Source organism: Drosophila yakuba, chromosome 2R, assembly GCF_016746365.2.
Source record: "Drosophila yakuba strain Tai18E2 chromosome 2R, Prin_Dyak_Tai18E2_2.1, whole genome shotgun sequence".
Lineage (NCBI taxonomy): Eukaryota > Metazoa > Arthropoda > Insecta > Diptera > Drosophilidae > Drosophila > Drosophila yakuba.
Window position 1 is genome coordinate 12,225,412 of NC_052528.2, and position 27,985 is coordinate 12,253,396.

A 27,985-nucleotide genomic window follows, 5' to 3' on the forward strand; every position below is an offset into this window, starting at 1 on the left:
GCTACAATGTGTTACCACGTTTATTTCAGTTAATGTTTTCAACTTTATTGTGAACGCATGAGAGTACAAGTAATTTTGTTGTAGATTGCATTTTAGGGCAGCTTACACATTAAATATTAGTTAGTTGAAAATGAACTTTGCATGAATAAATACATAAATACACACGAACGCAGAAGAACACGACATGGGTGTGTTAGACACTGAAATGAATGGATTAGACAAACGGATCTCATCTCTATCCCTAGATTCGAGTTGCATAGGTTTCCTTATCTCTAGGCGTAGTCGCGGGCTCCCTCCAGTTTGCGCATCTGCAAGTAAATAAATTGCCATAAATCAACAAATTTAGTTGGCCAAATAAACAGGGATGCAAACCGATCGAAATGGTGGACGGGTTCGGTTGAGAGGATTGAAGATTTACAAAACCAATGCTAGCGGTTCACAAAAGCGGCTTGTATTAGTTTTGCGTGCAGGTCGTAATAGCTTTAGTATACGAATATCTGCTGCTAAAGCGATAAAACATAACACATTTTAAAGTAATAGTTAGGCGAGATATAGACAAATGGTTCGGGTTGCGGTTCGGTTTGCATCCCTGAAATCAAGTAACCTGAGAGTATTTACAATGCAAGTCTGAGTGAGTGTTGTGATGGGTGTTTGTGTGTGTGTGGTGTGTGATGGGTGTGTGTGTGTGTGTAATGGGTGGGTGGGATCACTGATCAGTAGAAGGACTCCTCGCTCCAGGCGCTTATCAACCTGACTCTCACCTCGCGTTCATCGGCGTGCGTTCGGTACTTCTCGGATGCCTCGTTCGCCTTCGGCACGGGCTTCGCCTCCAGGACCTGGGTGTAGAGCAGGGCGGCTGCCACGCCCCCCAGCACAGGTCCCACCCAGTACACCCAATGCGACGTCCAGTTGTCGGTGGCAAAGGCGGTGCCCACGGTGCGGGCGGGATTCATGCTGGCCCCAGTGTAGCGGATGGTGCCCAAGTGGCCCAGGGTCACAGCCATGCCGATGGCCAGGGGCGCCGTGTAGCGGGAGTCCGGCTTATGGGGATCACAGGCCCCGAAGACGACGAGCACCAGCAGGAGTCCCAGGAAGAACTCGATTCCCAGGCCCTGCAGCTCGCTGATATTGGTCGCCAGGGAGGTGTGGCCCAGGCCATTGTAGTAGTCCTGATCGATGAGAATCTAATGGGTTGGTGTACAAAAGCATTAGATATAGATCATTTCCACTGGTGCAAAATTAGCCGTCTTCATCCGAAAAGGAAATTATAACTGACTAATTGTAAAGCATAATATTTGTATGTATATAAAAATAAATTAACGGATTTATTTTTAAGTTGAGTCATATTAAGCAGTTGGTGCTTATTCTCAAATTATTATCTGCCTGTTGAAATTTTAAGCTTTTTATTTTATAAAATTAATCCAGAAAATGCGAGTGTTTAATCATATATGTATACATACTTGACATTGGCATATATGATATACTTGGCAATGTCATCATACGTATCATTTATCCACTCAACGAAAGAAAGCAGTGGTCAAAACACAAGTCATTTTTAACCGCGCCGGATGTATGGCAATCAAAAATTTAATAACATGTATGTCTCAGCACGACTTTTAAAGTAAGCGAGATAAGTGTATATGCATTGCGACCAATTATTTTAAAACAAAAGTGATATTATACTCCAACATTTGAATAATACACTTTATTTATATACAATTTTATACCTTTTGAAAGCTCAGAGTTCCTATTAAGTAATTTATAAATCAAATGGGGTTTTTTTTTAAGTTTTGATGACGTTTAGATAGAACATAGAAGTGCAAATTGAATACGTTGTCTTGTCATAAAGAAGAAAGCGTTATTATCGATGTGTTTGGAAAATAGTGTTTCAAAAAATAGTGCATAAGCTTATTTGAACTTATATATATGTATGTATATCCTTGTATTCACTTTTCTTAAAACTTTGGGTAATGAGTTCAAAGGAAAATCGGCTAGTTTCGATACGTACTTTGTTGAGAACTATATATTTTTTCAATTACCCTCAGATATATGTATGCATTGCCTACCTTAACCGCTGCAGTACCAGCAATGGCACCCAAGCACTGGAAAACCACATAGAAAATAGCCCTGATCAAGCTGATTCGCCCTGCGACCAACATTCCAGCGGTGACGGCAGGATTCACATGACCGCCACTCAAGTGGCCCACAATCTGCAGGGAAATAATGTTGAAAGTGAGTATGAATATCATCGCAGTATATTGGAAACACCCACCGTGATGGCCATGAAGATGGCCAGGCCAAAGGCCAGGGCCTTGAAGGTGCCATCCTCAACTTGGGTGCATGCACCGCAGGCAAAGAAGTTGAGGATCAGATTGCCCAGGAACTCTCCAATCAGGGCCTGCCACAATCGCTGCTCCTTGGATTTGAGCTGGAATGCATAGAAAAAAGTTAGGTAACCAGGTTCTGCAAGGTGGGTATTTCATAAGCACAATGTTGTTATCATCTACTGACTAGTATTTCCATTAAACTGGGTTTTTATTTTTATGATCTGAACTCACCTCATTGAGACCCAGTGAGTATTCGAACTTTCCCATCTTCTTGACTTCGCTTTCCAACTGAAACTGACGGACTGAAAGAAAACACACGGAAAAATCAGTGAACGATGTCTGGTAGTTAATGCAAATGGCAATCCAAAATGCAAATGGAAATGTGTTTGAACATGGATGTGGACAATTGTGCGACTTCAGCAGGTAGTTAGCCACTTTTATCACTCATTTAAGGTGCGATATTGTTTTGGCCTCTGGTGACAGTTTGACAATCTGCATTTCCGCTGCAATTGTCTCGATTCCTAATTGGCCGACACTTTTGTCTGGTCTTCAATTGGAAAAGTTGCAGTATTACAATATCCCATAAATGTTCAAGCTTTATCTTCGTTTATTCATTTAATGCTCAACTGAAATGTGGGTAACTGGAGGCGACCCTTCGGCAATCCTCCTCTTAACTCTACGACTTCCATCTTATCAGCAATTGCAGCTGCATGTGAGAATATATTAAGGCAAACAAAGTGTATAATATTTAATTGGCAACGAGTCATAAAAGCGCGGTAAATATTTAAACACAACGCCGTCAGGAGTGAACAGCACTCGCGAATGAGTGTTCGACCGGCGGTTAAGGGGTATCACCAGGTTGAGCATACGCGGGGGGATTAGGCCTGTTTTGGAGTGTTCTAGAGTGGCATCAGTGGAAAGCGTTTGCTTTGCTCTTCTTATTTGGCTCAATGCGGTCACGAACAGGCCCAAAAATGGGCTATGACTTGTTGGCCATGCCCCCACACTTGAACATCAAGAGCTTAAAAAATACATACAAATGTTCATATGTATAAATAATTTATATTGCATATATTACTCCATTTGTAATCAATCAGTAAGCGCTCAATGTTAATTCCCATTTTCTATGCTCGCAAAGCATTCAAGTTGTTCATCACTTTGAGCATTTATTTTTCTAATGCAATCTTAATGAATTTCGTGTTTCACTTGCGTCACATCTAGTCTCATATCGATATCAGCCAATAGACTCAAGTGCTCTGATATGAAAACGCGAGTTCTATTCCCTGATTAAGGTGCAGGGGGTGCGCTGGATGAGAATCAGCAGATAGTAATTGAGTTGACTTAAGAGGTTGGGCCCACGGATAAGTGGAATGCCTTGCCATAGAGCAAAAATCTGCCCACACAACTATTTCCATTGACTGGGGCCTCAAGAAAAGTGGGTAAAAACCTGGGGGTTTCAATATTTGTCATCGCCCGTTAATCATTGCATTGTAAGCGAAAATTGAGCGTGTAATTATAATCGTTATTAGTTTCTATGAAATGCTACTAACTGACATTCCACAGTGCGGATTCACCAGTGCTGATTATCTCTCTGGAGCTAATAGGAATGGTTAAGTGGTGTAGAACCACAAGGTGCTGGGTCCTCGATTGAAAAATCCAAGCAATTAATAGGCTCTGATTAAAGTTTGCTTTGCGATTACTTCGGGCAGCTATTTATGGGATGATAAGCTTGTTTTATAATTGGAAACCCAATACCCCATACCAATTCTGGAATTTTCAATAGCGCGCTAACAAATGTGTGTAATTGACAGTGTGTAAGTGGGTCCGTTCCAATTCGCATAATATCCGAACAATAAAGTAAAAGTTTGCTCAACAAATTAGCACAAACGGCGAGAACAAAACCCACATAATTCACACAATTCACACAACTCACACAATTCACATAATTCGCACACCCAACAAAGTCAAATGCATTTCAACGCATTTCGGGCTGATTTTCGTCATTTGAGGCATTTTTGAGACTTTCGAAACGTGTATGAACAACGGGTTCATGAACTTGAACTCACGCCTAATTGAACTGAACCGCAAGGCGGCTAAAAATGTGTTCCAATAAAATTTAATTATATGCAAATATTGAAGAATGTCGTTAAGAAAAATCGCCGCACACAAAGACATTCGCCATTAATTAAAACACATGCAGATAACACGGGAATAAATCTTTCCTTGCTGCGACTGATGAGCTAACATCTTTGGGCTTCTTTTATGATGTATTTTTATGGACTCTAAAGGCAAGTAAACAAATTATCTTAACCACTTCTCAAGTGATTTCGACACTATTGCCGTTTTGATTAGCATTTAGTGGCATCAAAGTGATTACCAAAAGGTGATGTATTACCAACACGGTAGTCACCTGACATCTGCCTATTTTCAAAAGTTAAGGGACTACAATGTAATGCAGACTTTGGAGCTTAGAAACTAGTAGATGATCATGCCTAAAATCAGGGAACGTGCATTCCTGTACTTCATTTTTATACTCTTTGAAGTGTAGTATGTGGCCTAGCCCCACATACATGCCATCTACTGATGCCATTTGACGATATAGACGTTTGCAATTGTTGGCCGCAACTTTGTCACTTAAAAAGCCATAAAACTTACTTAAGCCTTAAATTTGTATGCAACGCCGAGCGTGGGAGGGGCAGGAGTGAGGAGGAGTGATAAAATTGGGGGAAAGCAAATACACAGAGGCAATTGCAGAGTTAATAGCCCAAACTCCCACACGTGTTCGGGGCCACAGTGAAGCCCGGCTGGTGGTGGACAGGGCACGCCAATTACCAAATCAGAGAGCAGAAAATTGCTGCGGCCAACCCATCAATCACAAGTGTCAGATATGAAGCGAACTGAATGCCCCAAGCTCCGTAAGTCCCATTACCCATTAGCATATCATCGGATCATGGCATTGCCCTGCCTAATTAACAATTAGCCATTGAACACAATACCAAAAATATAGAAATCTTAAAAGCTTAAACAGATCGCACGACCTCATCGTTTCACGCAACGCTGGTTTCAAAATGAAAAGCACAATAAAATGTCGCTAAGTTCTGGGTAAATTTTCAAATACACATATTTTGGCACGACTCTCATTCTATATTCGCGACTTTTAATTACTCGGAATCGCGCTGGCGGACAAAAGTAAAAATTGTACATAAATTGTTATACTTTTACGATTGACACATGCGGGGGCAGTCTATCCAATTTCAAAAAACAATAACAAGCGAAAAACAGATCAAAGTAGATTTGATAAATTGCGAAGGGAGAGGGGGTAGAACCAAATGCAAAACGGTATTACAGCATTAGTTGCAGTGCACAGGAAGAAACTAAGCTAAATATTGAGTACACTTGCCCAATATTGAGAATATTTAGTAAAGCAAGGCAGTTAATAAGTCTCAATAATATTGAATTAGGTTGTAAACGAATTCTAATTAAATAAATATAATCAATTTTGGTTAATTCGAACACGAAAATAAAATAAATAAATAAAATAATTTAAAACACCGTAATATTCTGACACAAATGATTTGATTAAATCTAAGCTCTTTCAAAAAAGCATTAATTATACATATGCTGAAATATTCTTAATTTTTATTTGTCCATTTAAAGCTAATGTTTTTTATGCATTTTCATGATCACTTTCAATTAGAAGTTTACCTTGTTTTCTTATTAGCTCACTTCGGCACCTTTGCACCTGCTTACGAACTCGGCTTAACGGCAACAACGACAACAACTAACACCTAAACTTGCACTTAACAAATAGTTAATTCAATTCGGCAGGAATTCGAATTCAGCTCACTCCTCGAGCGATCCGCGCACTTTGACTCGACGACAAAAACTGCGCGACCGCATTGGCAGCAAAAAGCAAAAAGCCAAAGGCCCCAAAAACGATGGCGCAGAAAGAGCGCGGTGTATAAAGAGAGGACAGAGAGATAAACGCGGGCGAAGAGCGCACAGATTAGCAAAATATTTATTAAATAATTAAAAGCTCAATAATGTTTAAAACTATGCTTGTGTATTAACTATATGTTTATATAAATATTTAAATAATATGTAAAAAAACAAATTTGTAGTTTGTATTTGTATTGAAACTGCTTACATTTTATATGTTGTAATTTAAGTTTAACTTTCAAGAATAAGAAAGTAACTAAAACAACCTATTTTTTATAGTTGTATGACTTTCCTAGCCGAAATACTTTATAGACTTAATGCACTATCCGAAGTTCGAAAAGGAAATGAATTCGAAATTGCTTGGATGCGCGGGCGCACCGCTTAGAAACACAACATGCACAGAAACTCACCACTCCCCATATCCAATCAGCATAGACACAAACCAAGCGAAAATTTCAAATTGAAAATTGCGACCAATCAGCAAGTTTATGAACTGCAAATAGTTATTTAGGGGTAATATTTACACCCACCCATCATTCACGTCAGACAGTGACGCTTGCAGAAAAGTTTCCACTGCTTTTCGGTGTTCTTATCACATAAATGGGCCCAGAAATCATGTCTTCACAAACAATTTCATTAATTAATTTAGTGTACGCCAAGCAGAGAACACTGAACTTTTCCATGATATTTTAACGTAGATTCAAAATCACTTTATCTTTATGGGTGTTGTCTTCGAAGTTTATTTGCCTTTTTAAATGAATAACCGAAAAAGTGCAGATCACAAATCCAAGCACACTTTTATGAGGCCGCCATAAATGCGTATAATCACAAATTTATGACTGCGAGCTTGGTGTAAAATGAAGTGTAATCGTATAATATAAGTAAAATATAAGAGTGTAAGTGATCGAGGGGGTTAGGTTAGGTGCCTGAAGTTTCTTCAAACTGAATATGTTTGTCATTTATATATTAGCATATATTTAGGTAAATCGTTAAGAAATGTATGTAATTTAACATTTGTGCATGTACGAGAATGAAAGTGTCTTTCCGGGTGTTTTAAAGGTTAACGTCAAGTCTTTGTTAGACTTTGGCATAGATTAAAAATACAACTTAGCATTATCTTAACGCTTTTAGATTAGAAACATTATAGTGAGGAATCATGTACTTCACTAGTAGGTATATTTAATTTAAAATGTAAGGGTTTATCATTGATAACAGGTATAGTAAGAATTAGACGGCGAGTGCAACACGTGCCGATACGGGTACAAAAAAATAAGAATCATGAATGGATTGAAAAATCCTCCTCATTAAATAAACTACAAAAGTTTGTAGCTCCTAGTGAGATTTTCCCATATGAATTTCTTATATCAAATTACAGAAATTACATAGCGTAGCTAAGCATATAGTAAATTTTTCGAATTTTTGTCTGGTTAATAATTGTGTTTATCAAAACCGACGACTTATGATTCCACTACATGTGGTTGTAACATTTCCCTTTCTTGGAGAAACAAACAAGTATTAATCATAACCAAAACTCCCCTTAAATCATGACACACATGCACAAAGATCTCTTCTGATTTACATGGAGCAAAAAGAACACTTCTTTGTTGGGACAAAAGGAAAAATCAAGTACAACTTTCAGTTGAATGAAAACTTATGAACCAGTGGACTCCTCCTGACACTTGACTCCTGACACCTGGGCAACGCCCACTTTTCAGCCACCACTCTCAATTGTCCTGCGATGACCTTGGCCCGACATTACGCCCATTTGCATATGGCCTGTAATCCTGTGGAAGGGCTGGGCTTTTTGCTTATTTTTCCGCTGGCTTGGAGCCCCAATGTGAAATATGGGAAAGCAAAGTAATTGTGTCCTGACTGGCAAAATAATAAATTAGAAGTGTCCGGTCATAGTGCCCCCGAGTGTGAAGCCATTAATTAAATCAGACATAGCTGGAATTTAAAGCTGGCAGTCGCACAATTCAGTGATCTGGGGAATGGGCTTTTTCTAGAGGGATTACTTCAATTTAATTAGCTAACAAAAAGTTAATTCCCAAATGCTTACACATAAGTTGTAGTGTCCCAAAGTTCTTTTTCTATACTTGCGATAATACCGAGATATTTTCATTAACTCCTTGAAATCCACTAGCTATATGCTGCTCTATGCCATGTAAGCATATTTACTGATAAATCCACATGCATTATCGGATCGGCCACTTCCGCACCTATAAAATTAGTCGCTGATATGCCAAAACTAGATTAAATGCTTTAAAAACAATGCTTGGAAACCACTATTTCATCGAAGCACGAGTATCAAGAAAAGTTCTCTGGTTTGTTTAAACTTTTAGCGGAAGTTTGCATTATTTTCGCCGGCAAAGCGCTAATTTAGTTTTATTTTAAAGTCAAGTGTGCCTTGATTGCCGCCTAAAAACCCATTGCGAAAAACCTCGGAACATCTGCGATGGCTTATCAGCATCGGACATAAGCAAATTTTCAACAATTGCCATTTTTTATGTGCCCATTACCGTTCCCCATCTTAATGGGCTCTCGATATATAACACGTACGCCATCAGTCAACCTAACAAAAAAGGGGGAAAAAAAGTGAATAAAAAAATTGAAAACAAAACAAATCGTTCTTGATGTATTTTTATATAAAACAAAAGCCAGCGCGAGAACAAAAAAACGATGAAGTTGGGTAAACACAAATGGCAAATTGTACAAGTACAAGTGCTTGTGTCAATCAATACTGGAGTGCTGCGAACTTTTCGAATTCTCGTATTGGATAGATGGGATGGAGCCTTTTATTTCTGCTTAATTACCTGCAATTTTTGGCCCGGCACGCGCTTCCACATCGCTCATACGCAGCGTGTACACCGCACATGCTGCAGGAAGTGAGTATACGCCTCGTGTGCCAGCAGAATCAACCTTAACATTTGGCTGCGAGAATGTGAGGTACTCGCAGAGGTAGATCTGCGATCCATTGGCAGGCAGAATTCAGAATTCGGCTGCGATGCCCGCATAAGATTTAAGATTCGCTTCTACGAAAGCTCTTCGAAATATTTCCCACGGCGCATGCGTGAAGACAACTCGACGACAACAACGACAACAATATCAAGCAGAGGTTAGTCATGGCTGCAAAAATATGATGGAGTCTCGAGATCGCGACCGCGATGGAGACGTACATGTATATGTAGATGACGATGGAGGTGGAGGAGAGGCCGGGCACGGCGACAAGCGACTGTAAATGTGCAAAACAAATAGCTCAACAGCAATCCAACATTTCGAATTGGACTTGGACGAGGCTTGCCAAAAAACAATAACGAGAACCGCAAGAGCAGACACAATGAAGCCAAACACCAAACGCCGAACGCCAACAGCCGCAAGCAGCGGCCTTATTGAAACATAGTGTGTGATATGCGCGTACAGTGAATGCGGGCTAAGGTGGATGCTGAAAGTGAAAGCATAGCTGTGGAACTCAATATATGTCTGTTACTTATAATTTATGAAATAAAGTTAAGCAATGAAAATTAGAGATACAATTATATGGAATACCCAGACGAGCATATAAATTACTTGGATTGCAAGAATATTCAGGCCCACAGATTGTGCTACTTTAAAGTATTTGTATTATGTACTATAATGTATATATGATTATGTATTATAAACTTGTACATTAATATGTATTTAAACAAAATGGCTTACACTCTGTTTACAGCAGAGAAGTTAACTATATATTTTAGTAGAATTTCCAAGACCACTGTACCTCACGTGCGCCATACATCATACCTAGAAAACCCATCTGAATCCGAATTTGCATAGACCACAGTTTCGCCCTCACGCATCGCGGAGACCCACAGTTTTGCAGGGGGCCACTAACCAAGATTGATGGAGTGTCAAAAGGCGGAGATAGAGCATCGCAGTTGGGAAAGAGAAAAAAATGGAGAGTGGGGGTGCGACATTGACCTTTATTCGATTTTTGGCTGCTCGGCTCGGGCCGAATCAATGACAGGCTCCCAGTTTTTGCCACCTGATTGAACCAATTTCGGGCCATTTAATTTTCTACCGACTCATTGGCGCTCATTGTGCGCCCAAAATTCATTTCAATTCGTTTATTAGCCGCCCCCATAGGCGCATACTCAGTTTGTACCCATTCGGTTCGAGATTATCATCGTTTCTGCCCGTGCGCGCTTACACATTTGTATTATTTATCTTTGTTTTCTTTATATATATTATTATTATTATTTTCCTCTTCTTTTTCGATCCACTTGGCGATCGTCCGTCACTCGCAGTTACAATTGCCAATGTTTCAATGTCAGTGGAGTCCGCTTACGGTTATTATTGTTACCGTATTTCGAATTGTTTTCGAAGCATCACAAGTGCCAAGTGCAGAGAAAACAGATAATTGCACAAAACTGAATTAAATTTAATTTGGATTTGGTAATTGCAGTGACCATTTGACTGATTTATGTGGTTTTGCATGGGTCTTGTACAAATTTGAATCGTTTCATTGGGGAAAAAATGTGTTTCGGGATTTCCAGTGTCACTTATTTAACTTGCATTGATTCTTTATACCATAATAAAAAGTTTAATAATATTGTCAGAATCAGTTATAAAGTGGAAAATAAAAATTTTTTAGCTCCTTACTATTCGTTACTACCAGTAATAACAATTGCTTTCAATTATTTATTTTCGGTTATTACTAAAACCCCTTTGTTTTGTTAAAGTTCAGCACCATCAATTTAACAAACCTATCGTAGATAATCAAATAACAACTTAATAATAATTAAAGCGACTCTAATTTAATGATTTCAACTATTCCCATACAGTTCCTCGATGAAATTATACCTTCAATTGGTTTTCTTTGAGCAAACTCATAGGAGGAACTCATTGGTGAATGAAACGCCAGTTGAAAAGGAGGCGGCAGCCCGAGATCTATTGGTAACTCGACGGGCATACTCGCATAGCATCTCCACGGCGGCGATTATTATCTCGCCCATTTAGCCAGAGTTCGTGCCATTTTAATGGTTAAATGGCATTAAACATAATTACTCATTAAAGCCACAAAGCCGGCATGTCTTTCGCTTGACTTCCCCAGGCGAAGGCACAAGTAAGTAAGTCCGTCTGCGAGTTGGCTCTGGTTTTCATAATGGGCCGAGACGCTTCCACAAACAAAATCGCAGCACTTGGCGAGCAAGTCTTCTTTTATTTTGGGTTGTCACTTGTTTTGTCAATAACTCGCAACTGTTGCTCTGTTAAGAGATAAAAATAGCCCGCGACGACGACGTCGACAAGGTAAAAGCCCTTTTCACCACCAAAGCCGAGCAATCAATATGGCATATTAAAGTTGTGGAAAGCTGTTTAAAAGTGAAACTGATAAGGGCCAACCGTCCATAGCCCATTAGCCTGGTTTTAAGTTGGAAAAGCTGCATTAAGGTGCCATTAAAATAAAATGAAAACTGTTCCGCCATTCAGGTGCTTGGGTGGGTGTTCTACTACGACTGCTTGGTGGTTCACACTGTATGGTTTAATTAGGGTGGTTCAATCTGGGTGGTTCAATCAGGGTGGTTCAATCAGTCACGTGCAGCGTGTGTGGATTACCAAAAGTCAAAACCCCCCCGAAATGATAAGGTCTCAGCTATGCGATAATTTCGTCTGAGGTCCGGCATGACCAGCGCAATTAGATTGATCAAAAAAGGTTTTTATTGCTCCTCGAGTGTTATGTGCCACACAAGTCCATATATCAAGTGAACAAAATGGCAGGCGAGTTGTTCTTAGGCTGTGTGCAAAAACCCAAAATGGCTGTGAACTTTCCCCTTGGTCAATAACAATTGGATTATGAATTTGGTCACCTGTCGGATAATTGGACTTTATGGGTTTTTTAATTAACGCCATATAAGCAATACTGTATTCTAGGAGTTTTGCGTAATTAAACATCCCATAGAGAAAGACACTTGCCAAAGATTCTATATATATTCTTAATTTTATATCTATATTACATCTGCGTGTTTAGTCTGAAGAATATGGGCCTTGAGTAGTTGTATCGGATATGAAACAGTTGATTTAAACCGATGTTATGCCAATTGGCTATAGAATAACTTTGGGGGAGAGCCCATACATATATCATCAGTAACAGTTAGCTGATAACACCATGACTGGAAAATGTTTGGTGCTACGGGGTAGACGCAAGGCATTACTCATACTTTTGCTTCGAAAAATTGCGAAGCCACAAGCCCTTCTGACTAATTTAAGTCAGAACTAACTAACTGAGAGCTATTTCCGAAGGCCCAAGTAGGGATTTAATATTTTGCAAGCCACTCACAGCTCACAACTCACAACTCACTTTGGCAAAACAGAGCCATCAAAAGGCACAGGTCCGCGCCCATGAGCCATAACAAATGTTTTCGCGCCCCCATTCGATTAAGTCATCCAGATCCTTTGGCGTCCGAGTGGCACAAGTGGAGCTCCGGTGGCCAAGCCCCAAAACTGAAAAATCTGACTGAGGCAGCGACTGCGACTGCGACGTCGACCGCGACCGCGACTGCGACTGCGACTGCGGCAGAGAGTATATCAGTTACAGTCGCGGCGTTGGCAACGCTTATTTGCGCTCGAGCAGCGAACGTGGTAGCACAGCTTTGAACACTACAGCACTACAGTCCAGAGTGCGAGAGAAAGAAAAGCGGCAATTTCGAAAATCCGAAAAGGAAATCGAGTTCGGAGCGGTTAGTTTAATTGGCGATAATAATAATAAAATCGAGTTAGTGCACGTTGCGCTTTCCAATTACAAAGGAAAATTTCAAAATATTGCAGTCCAGTGAAGAAAATCAGCCTTGCAATCAGTCAGTCAGTCAGTTAGTCGGGTGAAAATAATTTGACAAAAACTCCGCTTTCCGCCCATTCGACTCCGTGTGGTCGAGTGGCAGACAATTGTGCAACCTCAAGACTCTTAACCTTAACAATTATATTTCGGCCACAAAAAACTATTGGCACAATTCAGTTCAGTTTGATTCGAGTGCGCGCCAACTCACTTTTACCCGCAACCAAAAGCAATAAGGCAAAAAGCACGCTTTGAAAACGAAAGCAAAGCACAAGTTCGATTCAAAACGCCCCACGCTTGCCAAAAATCTCAAGTGGCAGCCCCCAGAAGACAGTAGAGCGAAGCCAGAAGACCGAAGACAGAAGACCGAAGATAGAAGACAGCAAAATGGTCGAGAAAACAGGTGAGTGATTGGCGATTGAAGGCTGGAGAATGCGAACTATGCGTGTGCGTGTGTGCGAAGGTTAGTTGCGAGCAAAATTGGGGGCGAGAGTGCGCCAAATTGTTATGCTTTTGTGCAAAAGTTAATCCCACTCGTTCGGGGCTTTCCTCTTTTGCCTGAAGAAATATAACAACAAATCTAGAGTGTTCAATTTCCAAAACTATTACCCGAAGTGGTTTGCAATTTGCTATTGCTATTGAAATGCACCTAGTTATAAAACTCTATCTTTTGTTATCTTACACGAGTGAAATTAAAATTACAACAAATATTTCAAAGCAATTATTAAAAATTGTATATTAATTGAATACGCATTTGTTTTTGGATTAAATAAATCTCTATCTTTTGTTATCTTACACAAGTGAAATTAAAATTACAAAAAATATTTCAATACAATTATTAAAAATCGTCTTTTGATTGAATTAAGTACGCATTTTGTTTATTGGATTTCACTTTCAAAGCTTACAAGCAGTAACACAAAATGTGCCTTAAATTAATCATTCTTCCACAATCAATCAACTTTAATAAGCCATGCAAAGATGTTTTGATAAATCATCTTTGTTTTTTTTTTTTTGAGTGGTTGGGCGAATCAAAGAGTAGCCCGCCTGTCGATAACGATAACGAGATGATTGGTTTTCAATAATTTCTCTGGCGCAGCATGACAAAGACAGTAAATTAGCCCCGAGTTATTTTTCTATAGTTAGGCGTAGTTTTTGTTGCTTCGATTTAGCTTCCGTGGCGATTGATGATGGTTTCTGTAACTGAAAGTTTGCATGACAGCAAAGCCTCGAATGGAAAAAGATAGATAGGAGAAAACTTTGCTAGGTAAAAAGTAAACAACAGCGGAAACTCCGGTCGGGGCAATTTATGCGATGATGATGATGAGGTTGATGTTGATGTTGATGATGATGGTGATGACTCCCCAATGAAAGCAATAAAACCACAGCGAACCAAGTCAAGTCATGTGAATGAACTGAAGAAAATAAGTCCAAGAGCCAAATAAATAGGAACTTTTATTTGCGCACTCTCAACAGCCAATTAATTGAAGACCTAATTGCATTCCCTGTTTGCTCCCAAGAATTAAAGCCGATCTCTGTCTGTTCTGCCGATATCGTTGTGATAATGGCCATAATATTTACCCGGCCCTGAATACTCATTTGGCTGGCAAGAATTCTCGGTTCCAGCTAATTAATGTCAACGCCTGAGCATCTATTTGATCAAGTGTTCAAACACAGGGCTCCATATTTGATTTAGATATTAAATATGTTCATTTAACTTGGCTGCTTAATGGTCGAGTGGAATTTTTAGACCAGTAAGACGTTAAAAATAGTCGAGTGAGGTGCGTGAGAAATTCGCGGCCCTTTGGCAAATTCTGCAAATTGTTGTACACACGAGTGGCTAATTTGATATCCCTCTTTCGCCTAACATCTTTCCGCCTCATAATTCAATGCGTTGTCATCATGGACCGACATCACGATATATGTGTATATATATAGACTTCCAGCTAAAGCTAGTAGCTGCTGTTTTTGCGCAGATATAAAATTACAGTAATAATCGTGAGCGGAGTTGACATGACATCACGGTGAAATTGGCATTCAAAACAGTAGCACACTTAAGGCCAGGAAGTGGTTTTGGTACGAAGCAGACAACACTTAGACATTTAGCACAGTTAGTGCACATCCCCAGGTAATTCCACCCAACTGAGCTGAGTTCTCAATGGAAGATCAACTTGTTTGCTAAGCGGATAGCTTATAATTAAGATAATAAGCTGCCATTGAGATGCAGAGGGGCGAAGATGCTCGGTTCCCATGGAAAGTTTTTGATTCACGTAACGATCAATTAAATCTACAGAATTGTGGGCATAATAATTGAAATGTTCATATCTCATTGATTTGCGATAGAAGCGACTGTGTGCAGTTCCGAAAATGTACTCTACTTGGTTATACAAATTGCATGCTTTTTTAAATTTAAAAAGAAATGTGAGAGAAATACAACTTTGTTGGCTTTTAAAAAGCCATCAATTAAACAGCCTTTCAGTCTCCCAATTTTCCCTATCGTCGCGCAAATTATCGCCATTAATTGACAAACTTCCAAAGTTAGTCATAAACCACAAACCCCAATAAATTGCCTCTGATTTATGGTGCATTGTAAACGAGTTAAGCGACATAAATTCGTTTGAGCAAAAGCCCATAAAGATTACAAGTGAATTTGAACGTACTCCTCCCGCACAGCAAACGAGCAAACGAAAACTGAATAGTCCCTGCCCATCTGACTAATTAATTTATAACGATTTTAATGGCCAGCGAACAGGTTTCGATCTTTCCCGCGACTGTTATTAATAAAATCATCACCTTGCCGAACAAAAGTGCCCAAGAGTTGCGCAAAGCCGAAATTAATAATCCGATTAAATTGATTAATTGTTGTAGACGAAATGGATTGAAAACAATGTGCCAGAGCCTTTTGTTTTGCACTTACAGATGCCAAATTAATGCCCTGTGCTTGACATTAACTTCGGCTGAGGGACAGTAACACAATTTGCATACATATATGGTCAGGAATAACGCTTGTAAATTTACACAACCCATTAAAGAGGTTCAGTATAAACGGGCAAACTTCTGGAGAGACACACCTTGTGGTCCTTTGTTTCAGGCCAAAAAGAGTCTTACGCAAAACCCATATAAGCTGTCCCTTAAAATTTCGCTAATTTATTTCACTTCCTTGTTGGTTATAATTGCGCACGTGTCAGAGTGACGCCAGTCAAGAAAATTACCACTTGATACGCCTTAAAAACTATCATAAGCCATTAGACTAGTTCAGGAGAATCCCAGTCAATTTCTTCAGATCCCTTCCCATTTTGAATGATTGGCAAACATATGAGCAGAGATGGCCATAAATTAGGAAACTTATGCCAAAATTGCGTGCCAGGAGCGAATTAACGAGTTGGGAGTATGGAAAACGACGTGAGAAAAGGCGACAGGCGATGACATTGCTCATGTTCTAATAATACGCAGATAAGTCATGGCTAACCCAAACCCAACCCCAGTTCCCCAATCAACATAACCAGCGAAGTGATTCGGGGCCAGGACTTGGGAGCGGCTTCCGAAGAGCCAAGCCTTTGACTTGGCCTTTAGACATGGGCACGTGTGCCCCACCACGAGCTCTCACTTTGATTTTCGCCTCAGCCAAGGTTGGGGCCAAGAGGCACTGAGAGAAATATGTACTCGAAAGATATAGTTCAAACAGTAAAGTACTCTTCAGCAGTTTGTATAATTTACTTTCACAGTTTCTAAGCCACTTTAATATGAAAGGAAACGTGTACCTTCTGAACTAATACTACTTGTCCATGGCCAAACTTACATCCATTATCTCTCAGTGTCCGTTCCACACAATGTTTCCAGGATGTGAGCACATTGGCAGAAAACAGTGCACCGCAGGTGGAAGACCATGTCGAGCGGACATCCGCGGCAACGTCGAGTTTATGGGAAGTGCAACGCCGCTTTTCCCGGGGGTCAGACATGCACTTGGCTGTCCAGGCCAACTTGGCATAGATTTCGATTCGGAACACAATGTGGATTACTATGTTTGGGTCTGGGTGCCACTAATAACACGGTAATTATATGCAGCCTAGCCACCTCCAGCCGTAGATGGGGATCCAAAACCGCCTGGCTATCCGGGAGCAGCCAGCTCACCTGACTCACCTATCTTATCGGCCAGCAGTTCTGAGTTCTGAATAGTCGGTTCCGGCAATAGCCATAAATCGTTGGACTGAACGTTCTTGGCAGCAAATACATACTTGAAGGCGAACGGGCAGCGAATTGAAGATGATATCTCGCCCATTGCGAAATAGCTGAGTGCTGCGAGGGCCACTTAAGTCGTGGGGAAGGTTCTGAAAATGTGAAAGTGAAATTTCTCGGTAGATTGTTATCTATCAGGCCTGCCAGCGATAAGAAAAGCGCTTAGATTCATTGCCTCACATTGTGTGGGGAAGACGCGCAGCGACCTTGACATTATAATAGAATATGTGGGGTCTGCTGCAAAACGAATTCTCTATACCCTCATGGTAGGAATGGCTTGAATGTAGAAGTGACTCTTTTCGTTTTGGATTAAAAAGTCGAAGAAATAAATCATATAGCTATAGCTATAGTTATAAAGACTCTACGAGTATTTAGAACGAAGGCTTCTTAGAACATGGTTTAATCAAACTGTGAATATTTGTTACACATATTGCTTAGCATTTCGACTCTTGGAGAGAGTATGAGACACTTGAAACTCAGTCGTCAAGCGATTTCAATCTCCTCCAGCACGAGGAATAAAAATTTTCTTATTCCCTGTTCTGTTCGATTGTTGTTTTCAAACACGGAAGTCGAGGAGAAAGAAACCAAAGTGACACAAAGCTCGACTCGAAGCCACTCTTTACCTGCTTTGAATTTCTAATTTCCGCCTGGCTGTGCAAAGAACCTCAAGCGGGACGAAGCCATTGAAAGCAAAATGTGTGGCGATAATTGTAAAAGAGGTATGTATGTATAAACACAGGTGCATTTTGGTATGTGGGTCAAGCCATGGCGATTGGCGATTCTCAGCCAACTTATTGATGGCCGAAAGACTCCAGAGCGATTTTGCAGCGTTTAAATATTATTACGCATACGCCGGGAATTTTTCGATTCGAAAGAAATGAAATGTTAAGTGTACGCGTACATGGCGCTTGTTTATGTTTCCATTTGCGATAGAGAAGCAAGTTTGCTTTTGATGTGCGCCCCACTAATTAATTTCATGTCGATGGCAATGGCAATGACAATGTCGTGTTCTGATTGATGGGCGGGGAAAATTGATGGAGTGGTCCCAAGATTTCGAATTTATTTAGAACACACCTTTACTTAGAATTCATTGGGCGAGAGCGAGCCTACCTTTTCCCCCCTTATTAAATTAATTACTATTCATTATGGACAATATCAAATGGTATTCGACAAATTAAAGGCGAAATTAAGAGAGATAAATCTTCATCTCGCAAATGTATCTCGACTGGCCTTGCTGACGGATTGTTTTTATGGCTATATGTCTATATGGCTATATTTTTTGCTAAAACACACACAAAATCCAGCCGAAAACCTCGATGTCGTCACGCCCTCACCTTCCAATTGATGACTATTGTGTGTAATTGTTGTTATTATGATTTTTTCTTTTTGTTAATACAATTTTGAATGTGTTATTGTGGCCGGCCCAAGTTATTGGGTTTCGCATTTCGCATTTTCTTCAGACCACTTTCAATGGCATATCAAGATGTGTGTTGTTCGTTATTTGTTGTTGAGCATTAGCCGAAATCTCCCAAGGATTTGGTGGCAAGAAGGCCTACGAAGGTTGTTAAGGCCCAAAGCAAATCGCACATGGGCCATTTAGATTAAGTTGGGTAAACGTCGGAGATAAGGTTTATTTTTAGGTAGCAGCCACTACTTTATCTTTATGGAGACCTTTTGAGTTGTTGAGTTAGTTGGCTTCCTGAAAGCCAGCCCCAAGATATAAAGCCCATCAATTAAAGAACTGATTGCTGAATTGATTGCCCAGACAGGCGTTACTCAGCCCCAATTCCTATTATGCAACTCGACCCAAAGTTACTGCCAATCTGAGTGTGAACTAAACTGGCTAACAGCCATCGAGTGCGTCAAGTGCATTTCACGTACCAAAGCCGTAATGAAAGCCGCACAAATTGCTTGTTAATGATGCCGGGGTTACATTGAACTTGAATCGCAATCTTCAATTCAATTGCCATGATTAATATCTGGCAGATGAAGTTATTAATTTCCCCCGCTCACCGTTGCATTGATTGATTGTCAAACGGGAAGGCTCAGTTCGGCAATAATTTGTGTTTGTTCGTCCCACAATGATCGTGTAATTATGTTTGACATTTCGTTATCTTTAATTAAATTCAATTTACATTGGCATTTGTTGTTTTGTCGCGGCAAATTAACATTGAGAGAACAGCGCCTGAATTAAACAAACATTCGATGCAAATAGACCATAAATTTTGCGCTCCTATGCTAATTGAGTTTTGGCCAATTGCGATTCTTGTCAACAGGTCGATCTGGTTTCATTTTCCAATGTTATTTACGCGAATGTGTGGGTGTTTTAGCGCCCACCAATGTGTCGATTCTATCATATTTCAGTTGATAAAATGGTTATGGCTCCTAATATTCTCTAATGGCCACTTCCTGGGCTTAATATTAATAATAATATTTCCGGGGCATTCCCCGGGGATCTGTGCTCATTCAGATCACGTTATCCTGCATCTGGACAAAGCTGGCCATTTGATATTTTCACCCGATTACTATGTACTCCAATTGAATTTAAAGAGGCTAGTGCAGTTTTCAATCGTTTTTGAACGGATGCCAGTGGCAAAAGCTAACTGCTGGCTGACACCCGGATTTTTATGAGTTTTTCCCTGCACTGCCACTATCGCTGGTTTTCAGAGTCATGGGACGCCAGATAATTGCCGTATTAAGTGAAGTGTGCGAACCTGGTGATAACATCACCCAGCTTACTTATCAGCAGAAACGGAGGCGTTGTGTGTTCATCACTTAATGTGATGTTTTGGTCGAGTGGCGGGCCATAAAATGTATTTTATTTAAATGCGGCTTAAGTAACAGGGTTAGGACCCATTTTTGGCTCTGTTGATAAGCCCCACTTATTGTCCATTTCATTTCTCCCAATTAAGAGGCGTGCATCAGGCTTATAAATAGTTTTATTGGCAGTGCAGTCGCGCTGTGGAGTGCACTTTTTCGCAAACATTTGCTAGGACAATTAATTAACAACCACTCATTAGCATTAGCACCCAATGACGCCTGGCAGGGGCAATAATGACAAATGAAAGGCTTCTGTCAGGAAGTCAACACCGAAGTGCTATTAAACAAATGAATTAATCAATCGATGCAAATTGTTTGAACAGACTGCGCAAGGTGCAAATAGGTTGAACAGTTTGAACAAAGGGTAAACAATTTGAAGCGTGAATTATGCTACTTTAGGCATTTTGCACTGCACTTTGTTTCGCTAATATAAATTATATAAAGTAAGCGCAGGCATTTCGAGAGAATGAGGTGTGAAATTTCACTAGAACTTATTTGACGTAATTGCACAAAACGTGCATATTTACCAGCTTGTTTATATTGCCTACAACGTCACATAAATACATCAAATACCTTATTTTGCCCTTTCCCCAGTTCCCTTGTACCAAACGCAATTAAATTTGAAATTAAAATACAAAAACATATTTGAGTTCGCTGCGAATTCGAAAAAAGTTCTTACGTTAATTAGATTCTAATTAGTGTGCTGGATTTCCCCCAGTGGTTCTACTCAAATCAGCACTACACAGTTGCGTTAATTTTTGTATTGTTTTTTGATTTTTCCGTTGCCAGTTTATTGACTAAGAATTGCATCAAACCGACAATAAGCTGACAAAAAGTAATAATTAATAATGATTTGGCATGCGCTGCGCAAGTATCAATCAACTGTTTTTGCGATCTCTGATTACTGATTTCTGATTTCTACGATTCGTTGCGATTACTAATCTCTGTCTGTGTTTGGTTCGTATTTTCCATTTGCAGAAATGTCGAAATTCGTTGGCGTTGCCGACATAACCGAGAACAAGAAAATCTGGCGCATGCTGCTCGGCGAACTGGTGGGCACATTTTTCTTGATCTTCGTCGGCGTTGGCAGCACGACGAGCGGAAGTGTACCACAAATCGCATTCACCTTTGGCTTGACGGTGGCCACCATCGCCCAGGTAACTATACGCACACAGATTGCCGATAGGATGGACCAAAGTTGGTCTCGACGTGCAAAGAGCGCGGCGCAACGGGGCGTACGATTAATTTTCGGGCAAATCTTACTGGAAATTGTATTTAAACGGCTTTATATCTTTTAGAGTTCTTATTTTTAAATATGATAATATTTTTATAGTCAAGTCTTTGGTTGCACTATTACCTTCTTCCACTTAAGATACTAGATATCAATTTAAACTATATTACTACTAAATACTACATATATGATACGATATGATAATATTTGGTTGTACTATTACCTTCTTCCACTTAAGAAATATTTTTACAAAATCTATTTAATATTTTGCCGTTTTTATACATATACTTAGAGGAGTTTTCCTCATGAAACTTGGGTCCACCCTAGTAAACGCCATACAGATCATGCGTACAAAGAGAACGCATCGAGCTGCAGACCTGCGATTTGCGACTTGCGATCTGCTAGCCAAGTTGGAGATTTCAGGCCAGAAGTCGGCGGTGCTTGTGGCGATCGGCGGGCATTTTCAAGGACACGCCACCGCCGCGTTACACTTTCGGCTCATTCACAAACGCAGCGTTTTTGGCCAAGAGACATTGGCATTTAAAAGCGACAACATATATAAAACACAAAAAAACAAATGGACAGCGAATGCAGCTCGAGCTTGCCGGTTGGTTGCCGCTCAAAACACAGAACTGAAAACCTAAAACTGAAAACTGAAAACTCAAGACTCAAAACTCAAGACTGCGTGCGAATGTAATTTAGAAAATTGACAGATTTACAAACGCACACTCGCAGTGCGAATAATAAATGCGCGCTCGCAGCAAAAGCGTCTGCGCTGGCAATTAACATTAATCAACACGCAAAATATGCAATTAGATTATTATGCGTTTAATTACGCTATGCTGTATGCTGTGCGTTGCTAGTGACGACTGTTGTCGTGCCTTAGCATTTAAAGCATTTAAAGCAATCTGCGCTTTGCATTCGATTCATTCGATTTATTCGATTTATGGCACTACAAAAGTCAAGCTCAACCGACCGAATCCATCAAGAACACGAAAAGGCTTCTATGGGCATCTATTTTTAGATCCCTGTCTCATTAGTTGGGGCATTATGAATGGGAAATTCTTCGGTTTGAATATTCTTTTAGCTAAAACTCGTATATGGTAATTTTCAGATGTATTTTTATACTTCATCTTAGAAAGCAATTATCTGTATTAAAGTAGCTCTACTTACGAAGGTTCATCACGTATGCTAAAAAAATCGCCCCACGTTGGGAGCCATATATTTGTATATTGAATAAGAGGCTGGTCTTACATGTCGTATGACGAATGTGGCACGGCTAAATAAAGCGCTCCTCTCTCGAATTTATGCTTATGACTTGAACAGTTGCAAGCTAATAATCATACTGAAAGCGTTGATAATTTGCACAATGAAATCAAGTAGCATATTGGCAGCATAATGTATGCTTGTTTCTGCCATTTCCCCGCGGAAAACACTTGCAACACATTCGCTATTAGTGGCAAATCACGTGAAGAGATCAGTCATGTGCTTGCCACAAGTGGCAGGCTTTTCAGCCTTTCCACATCTCCACATGACTTGCAGCGCCGATCGATTGGCCGCGCTGAAGACCAAGAAAAGCAACGGTGTTCACATGTATTGCCAATTTCGCCAGCAGGTGTGACGACAATGCCCGTTCGTCATCGTCATCGTCGTCGTTATCGCCATCGCCATCGCCAAACCCAAATACCCTGCAATTGGTGTTCAATGGAGCGAGGCGCGTGGCGTCAAATTGAAAATGGGAAAACGTGCTAATTGCCAGCGATCGAGCGCCCTGGAATGGCTAGTCCAGTAATAGTGCCAGAAATAAGTCAAGAAATATGATATTACAAGGCATCTGCTCGGACTGTTGACTATTGAATTACCCCTCGCGATCGGCACTTCAAATGCAAATCACTAGCAGATCCACATTTGTATGCAGTTTGCATGCTGCGATTTCTCGAAAGGCGGCAAAGAGGAAGTGAATCAAAGAAAATGAAATTTAATGCACCTGAAAAAGCTTAGAGAAAATGGCAAACGACGAATTGTACGTGCATGGAAAAATTCACATTAACCGATTTTAATGTGGGTTGTAAATTGTCATGTCATGTTAACAGATTGTTATCGAAAATTCAGCTAGGGATTGGCTTTTATAAGGGGTTTCAATTAAACACATTGTTTTAGTATAGGAAAATTACCTGCTGCTAATATTAAAGCGTTGCAATAATATGACATTTTATTGTAGAAATGCTAACAAACTGCCCAATGAGTTAAAATAATAAAGAAATAAACATGCCCATTATTTTGATTTAATTATGCAGTCGTAGTTAAGGCAAAAAAAAGCAAAATAAAAACAAGTAAACTTGGTGCGTGCAACGTTCACGTTTTTGTTTTCAATTCGCGATCGCAATCGAATCGACTTGGTTGAACAAACTTCGACTTCGACTTCGACTTTGGCTTTGGCCCGATGCGAACTTGAATTGAATTGGCCAACAAGCAGAACACAACAACAATCGCCAAAATGCCGCTGAAAAGCAGAACGAAACAAACAAGTTAGCATTCGATTTTCAGCTGAAAAGCCATAAAATATGATTTAAGCGTAAATGTCGAGCTTCGGTTTCCACTGCACATGCGTAAGCCAATCGATCTCTATATCGCATGTATTTGTATATTTGTATATATATCTCGATCGGGGGAAGAGTCTTGCCAGACTTTTTGTAGCCAATGCAAAACCTTGAGAGCACGGAGATTGTAGGTACAATATAATAAAATAGTGGTTTATAAGATTATATATTTATGATTATATGTAGTGATACTCGATCTTATTCCAACTTGTTCGTTTTTGAACTTTTCAGACTGATTTTCTCTATAAACCATTTGCCATTTCATAACTCAATAAAGCTAAGGCGATAGTTGGTTAGTGCTCTATACTTCAATAGATTTTTCGCAAATAAAGAAGAGATGGGCGGAACACTCGTTATCATTCATGGTAGTTTTCCCGTTGAATGTACGCACATCCACACACTTTCCATCTTTCGTGGGTTCACCCTCGGCCCAACTCAGAAAGTTGGCTTTCGATCCTTTGGTTACAGACACAAATTCAAATTCGTTGAACTGGCTGGTCACGTCGATCCAGTAGCGATTTAGGCCATTAAGCTGGTTATTGAATCCATCCAATTCCTCCTCAGTTTGCAAACTGGCCAGATGGCCACCCATTTTGTGGCACTTTTCCAACGCCGCGTGCCAGTTTAGTTTCTGTTCCTTCTCGATGTAATAGTATTTGCTTCCCAGTTGTTGAAAAGTGTCGTTCCTATCCAGTTTTCTGGCCATCGGTGTACCGTGTGCCAGAAGTAGTTGCGAAGTATTTTGCCTTTCCTGCTGCAAGTTCATTGAAGTGCCAAAACTGTCTAGTCTGCGGTCATTTAGGGCTATTCTCGCAATAGAAACAGCTGCTTCGCAGGCCTCAGCCCTTCGTTGCAAACTGCCCAAGTTCGACATGCAGGGATTCAAGACTCCGTAGCAATATGCAGCACATTGGGCATCGCATTCAGTGCCCTAAGGAGAAATGTGAATTTAATTTTTTGCACTTTTTTAAACAACTTATCTGCAGCACTCACCTCGCAGGCTGCTGAGTGGCATGACCTCAGGTATAACGACAGCACCAAAAATAAAGTAAATCTCAGCATTGCTGCGATTGTGAAATCTTGTGAATTCGACTGGCAAATGCAGACTGACTTGAATGCATCGGAACCAAAGATATTAGAAAGCAATCCAATAAAGAAAGAAAACAGAAAATCTGACGCTTCGTGATAAGAGATGTCTTATCGCTCTGCACAGCATATATGCATGTACCTTATCATCATGCAGAGAAAAACATAATGCAGTGTCATTAAAATGAATAAGAAATTAGCCATACATTTTTGTAATGCATTTGCTGTACTATAGAATTCATAATTCGATAGGCAGAGGGGTTGGGTGTAATTAAAAAGTCATATCAATTAATAAAGCCACTCGAAATGCGTAGAACACAGCCAGCGTAATCACATAGGCCTAACTCGATTAGAGCCATACTTCATCGATGACTCACGTCTAAGTTCAGTCAGTCCGTCATTCTCGGTTTTCACACGCAGCCGGTCCGTCGATCGCGATTGCTTTCGTTGCATATATTAAATTTAATTATGGGTTTCGGGCTCGACAATAAATTTGATTAATTTCACGACTCTTCGAGTGTGTGCAACTGCGAGTTTAAAGCACCTGAGACGACGAGTGGAGGCATTGAGTCGAGAACAATAGGCCTACCATTGTGGCTGAAAACTAAAAGCTGAAAACTAAAAACTAAAAACTAAAAACTGAAAACTACGATCAGAACGATTAGATCAGGCGGAGTAGCATTTGGCAGCAAAGGCGGCAACTTAGTATTAGACAGACAAAGTCGAAATTGCGCTGCACGCATGAGCATAACCAAAATGTCAAGAAGTTGTTCGAGTTGTAGTGGCTGCTCGGATTTGTGGCCTATTGCCGTTCCGTTTGGGCCGCAATCGCGACTCGTACTTGCTCTTGGCGGCATTTGTAATTAGCGTTTTGTGGCCGAACAGCCAAAGCCAACACACGGCCACTTTTCGCGCATTTATTAATTAAACGCAAAGCGACGCACGACATTGGCCGTGCGGCGAACTGCAAACTGCGAACTGCGAACTGCGAATCGCGAAATCCATATCAAAATCGAATTCGTATCAGCAAAACGTAGAGAAACACGGCTGCAAAGAGATTTCAAACATAGAAGCCTGCACATCGACCTTGGGCCGAGTGAGCAGTGCGTTTCGGGCTCCATTCATAACACTCGATCCAATCCAATCCAATCCAATCCAATGCGATGCGATGCGATCATTTGGTTGTGATTTCCATTTAAGTGGTTCCATGTGATCCCTCCACGGGCAATGACTCAACAGAACCCCGAATCACTTTTACTTTCCAGCCAGCTCGACCTGAACTTTGCAGACATGCTAAACACAATAAATGCACTCGAGTGCATCTCACGTCTGACAAATTGCTTGTATCCGCTGGCAGTTCGATGTGCAGGCGATTGTGCAACGGAAAATTCGGAAAATTCGGAAAATCGCACAATCAGCTCCATGGCAAAGGGCAAACTTCGAGAGAAGATGGTTAAGATGTTGCGTTGTCAACTCGACATTGGCAAGCCCCGATTCAGGTGGAGATAGGCCATTATGTTTGACTGGGCCTTACCCTCCACAAGTTGAATTTGTTCTTCATAATTTAATGAACATTCTACCCACTTTACTATCAGCGATATTCTACCACCTATTTATTGAGCCTTATACACAAATATAATCGTGGACATCCTTCAATTTTGTGCTCTTCAGGGCTTGGGACACCTCAGTGGCTGCCACATCAATCCGGCCGTCACCCTTGGTTTCCTGATCGTCGGCGAGATCAGCATGCTAAAGGCTTTCTTCTACATGATCGTCCAATGCGTGGGCGCCATTGCTGGAGCGGCTGTGATCAAGGTGGCACTCGATGGAGTGGCTGCTGACGACCTGGGCATTTCCTTATTTGATCCTAGCCTGAACTGTGCACAGGCGGTGCTGATCGAGGCGCTGATCACCTTTATTCTGGTGTTCGTGGTCAAGGCGGTTTCGGACCCTGGCCGCCAGGATATCAAGGGATCAGCGCCACTGGCTGTTGGCTTGGCCATCACCGCTGGCCATCTGTGTGCGGTAAGTCCGAACTAAAGAAGTACTCCGACTGGAGGGTAATAAGTGTACCAATTTCAGGTCAAACTGAGCGGTGCCAGCATGAATCCCGCCCGCTCCTTTGGTCCCGCCGTAGTGCAGGGCATCTGGACCTACCACTGGGTCTACTGGGTGGGTCCCATTGCCGGCGGCCTGGTGGCCGGAATCATCTATAGATTAGTCTTCAAGGTACGCAAGGGCGATGATGAGACCGACTCGTACGACTTCTAATCCGTGGCCGAATACCGTTCATGTATTTCTGTAAATGTCCGCACCTGCTTCCCATTCCCATTCCCATCACCACATTCGCTTTCCATTTAGCCAGGTGCACATCGAATTCGTTTGCCAAAATTTCTCGTAGTTTAGGTTTGCTCCACCATCACAACCATGCAGAATTTTCAGCGCAATTGTACCATTTAAATTGTTATTTGAATAAGCAAGAAAGCAAGTGTCTCGTTTTAGTTGTACCGCGAAGCGAACACATTAAAATATGCAATATTGTATTTGAGTAATTTTAAGCTAAATTATATGCACATCATCATTACGCGAATCGAAGGAAAACTGTATTGAAGCTTCATTAAATTTTACTGCGAAAGCACTTTCCAAACCAGCGAACAGGTGGATTACCTATGCCGTTGATCGCCACTTGCTGAGCACCTGCGAATTGTATTATGACTATGTGTAATAAAAAATATTAAGAAAATACAACCGCCCATCTTTGTCTGAATGTCCTGGGGCTTCACTCATTGTCAGTCATCATCAGTGGCATTATTACTATTATTTACTTGCACAACATTCCAAAAACAACTATTATTAATTGAACTATGTTCGGAAATCAGGAGATTGCTGCTTAATTTGGGCTTACCGATATTTTTATAAGTGAAAACAACAAAATAAGATT

General features: G+C 40.6%; 3 protein-coding genes across 7 annotated transcripts; 1 reads left to right on the forward strand and 2 right to left on the reverse strand.

The window, feature by feature from the left end:
- Positions 1-23: 23 nt before the first annotated feature.
- LOC6530273 (aquaporin AQPAn.G) lies at positions 24-6,218 on the reverse strand. 3 transcript variants are annotated; one of them, XR_005560791.2, is made up of 7 exons: positions 6,033-6,218; positions 2,559-2,629; positions 2,273-2,428; positions 2,067-2,210; positions 762-1,184; positions 373-503; positions 24-308 (listed from the first exon to the last, which is right to left on the reverse strand). XR_005560791.2 is itself a non-coding variant. In XM_002091169.4 (6 exons), exons 2-6 carry the CDS (start codon positions 2,592-2,594, stop codon positions 273-275), a joined length of 795 nt encoding a protein of 264 aa, XP_002091205.1. In that variant the 5' UTR covers positions 2,595-2,629; positions 6,033-6,217; the 3' UTR covers positions 24-272. The 3 variants fall into 3 exon arrangements, 1 of the variants encoding a protein (XP_002091205.1); XR_001454212.3 differs by lacking the exon at positions 373-503 and having other exon boundaries at positions 619-1,184; XM_002091169.4 differs by lacking the exon at positions 373-503 and having other exon boundaries at positions 6,033-6,217.
- Positions 6,219-12,854: 6,636 nt separating this feature from the next.
- Positions 12,855-27,792, forward strand: LOC6530274 (aquaporin). Of its 3 annotated transcripts, none has more exons than XM_002091170.4 (4): positions 12,855-13,477; positions 21,106-21,284; positions 26,716-27,069; positions 27,127-27,792. In XM_002091170.4, the coding sequence occupies exons 1-4, from the start codon at positions 13,462-13,464 to the stop codon at positions 27,313-27,315; spliced, it is 738 nt and encodes a 245-aa protein (XP_002091206.1). In that variant the 5' UTR covers positions 12,855-13,461; the 3' UTR covers positions 27,316-27,792. The 3 variants fall into 3 exon arrangements, with proteins under 3 accessions (XP_002091206.1, XP_015052625.1, XP_015052626.1); XM_015197139.3 differs by lacking the exon at positions 12,855-13,477 and adding an exon at positions 14,907-15,199; XM_015197140.3 differs by lacking the exon at positions 12,855-13,477 and adding an exon at positions 17,779-18,026.
- Positions 23,513-26,701, reverse strand: LOC6530275 (C-type lectin 37Db). Its single transcript, XM_002091171.3, has 2 exons — positions 24,952-26,701; positions 23,513-24,889 (listed from the first exon to the last, which is right to left on the reverse strand). The coding sequence occupies exons 1-2, from the start codon at positions 25,018-25,020 to the stop codon at positions 24,260-24,262; spliced, it is 699 nt and encodes a 232-aa protein (XP_002091207.2). The 5' UTR covers positions 25,021-26,701; the 3' UTR covers positions 23,513-24,259.
- Positions 27,793-27,985: the final 193 nt, after the last annotated feature.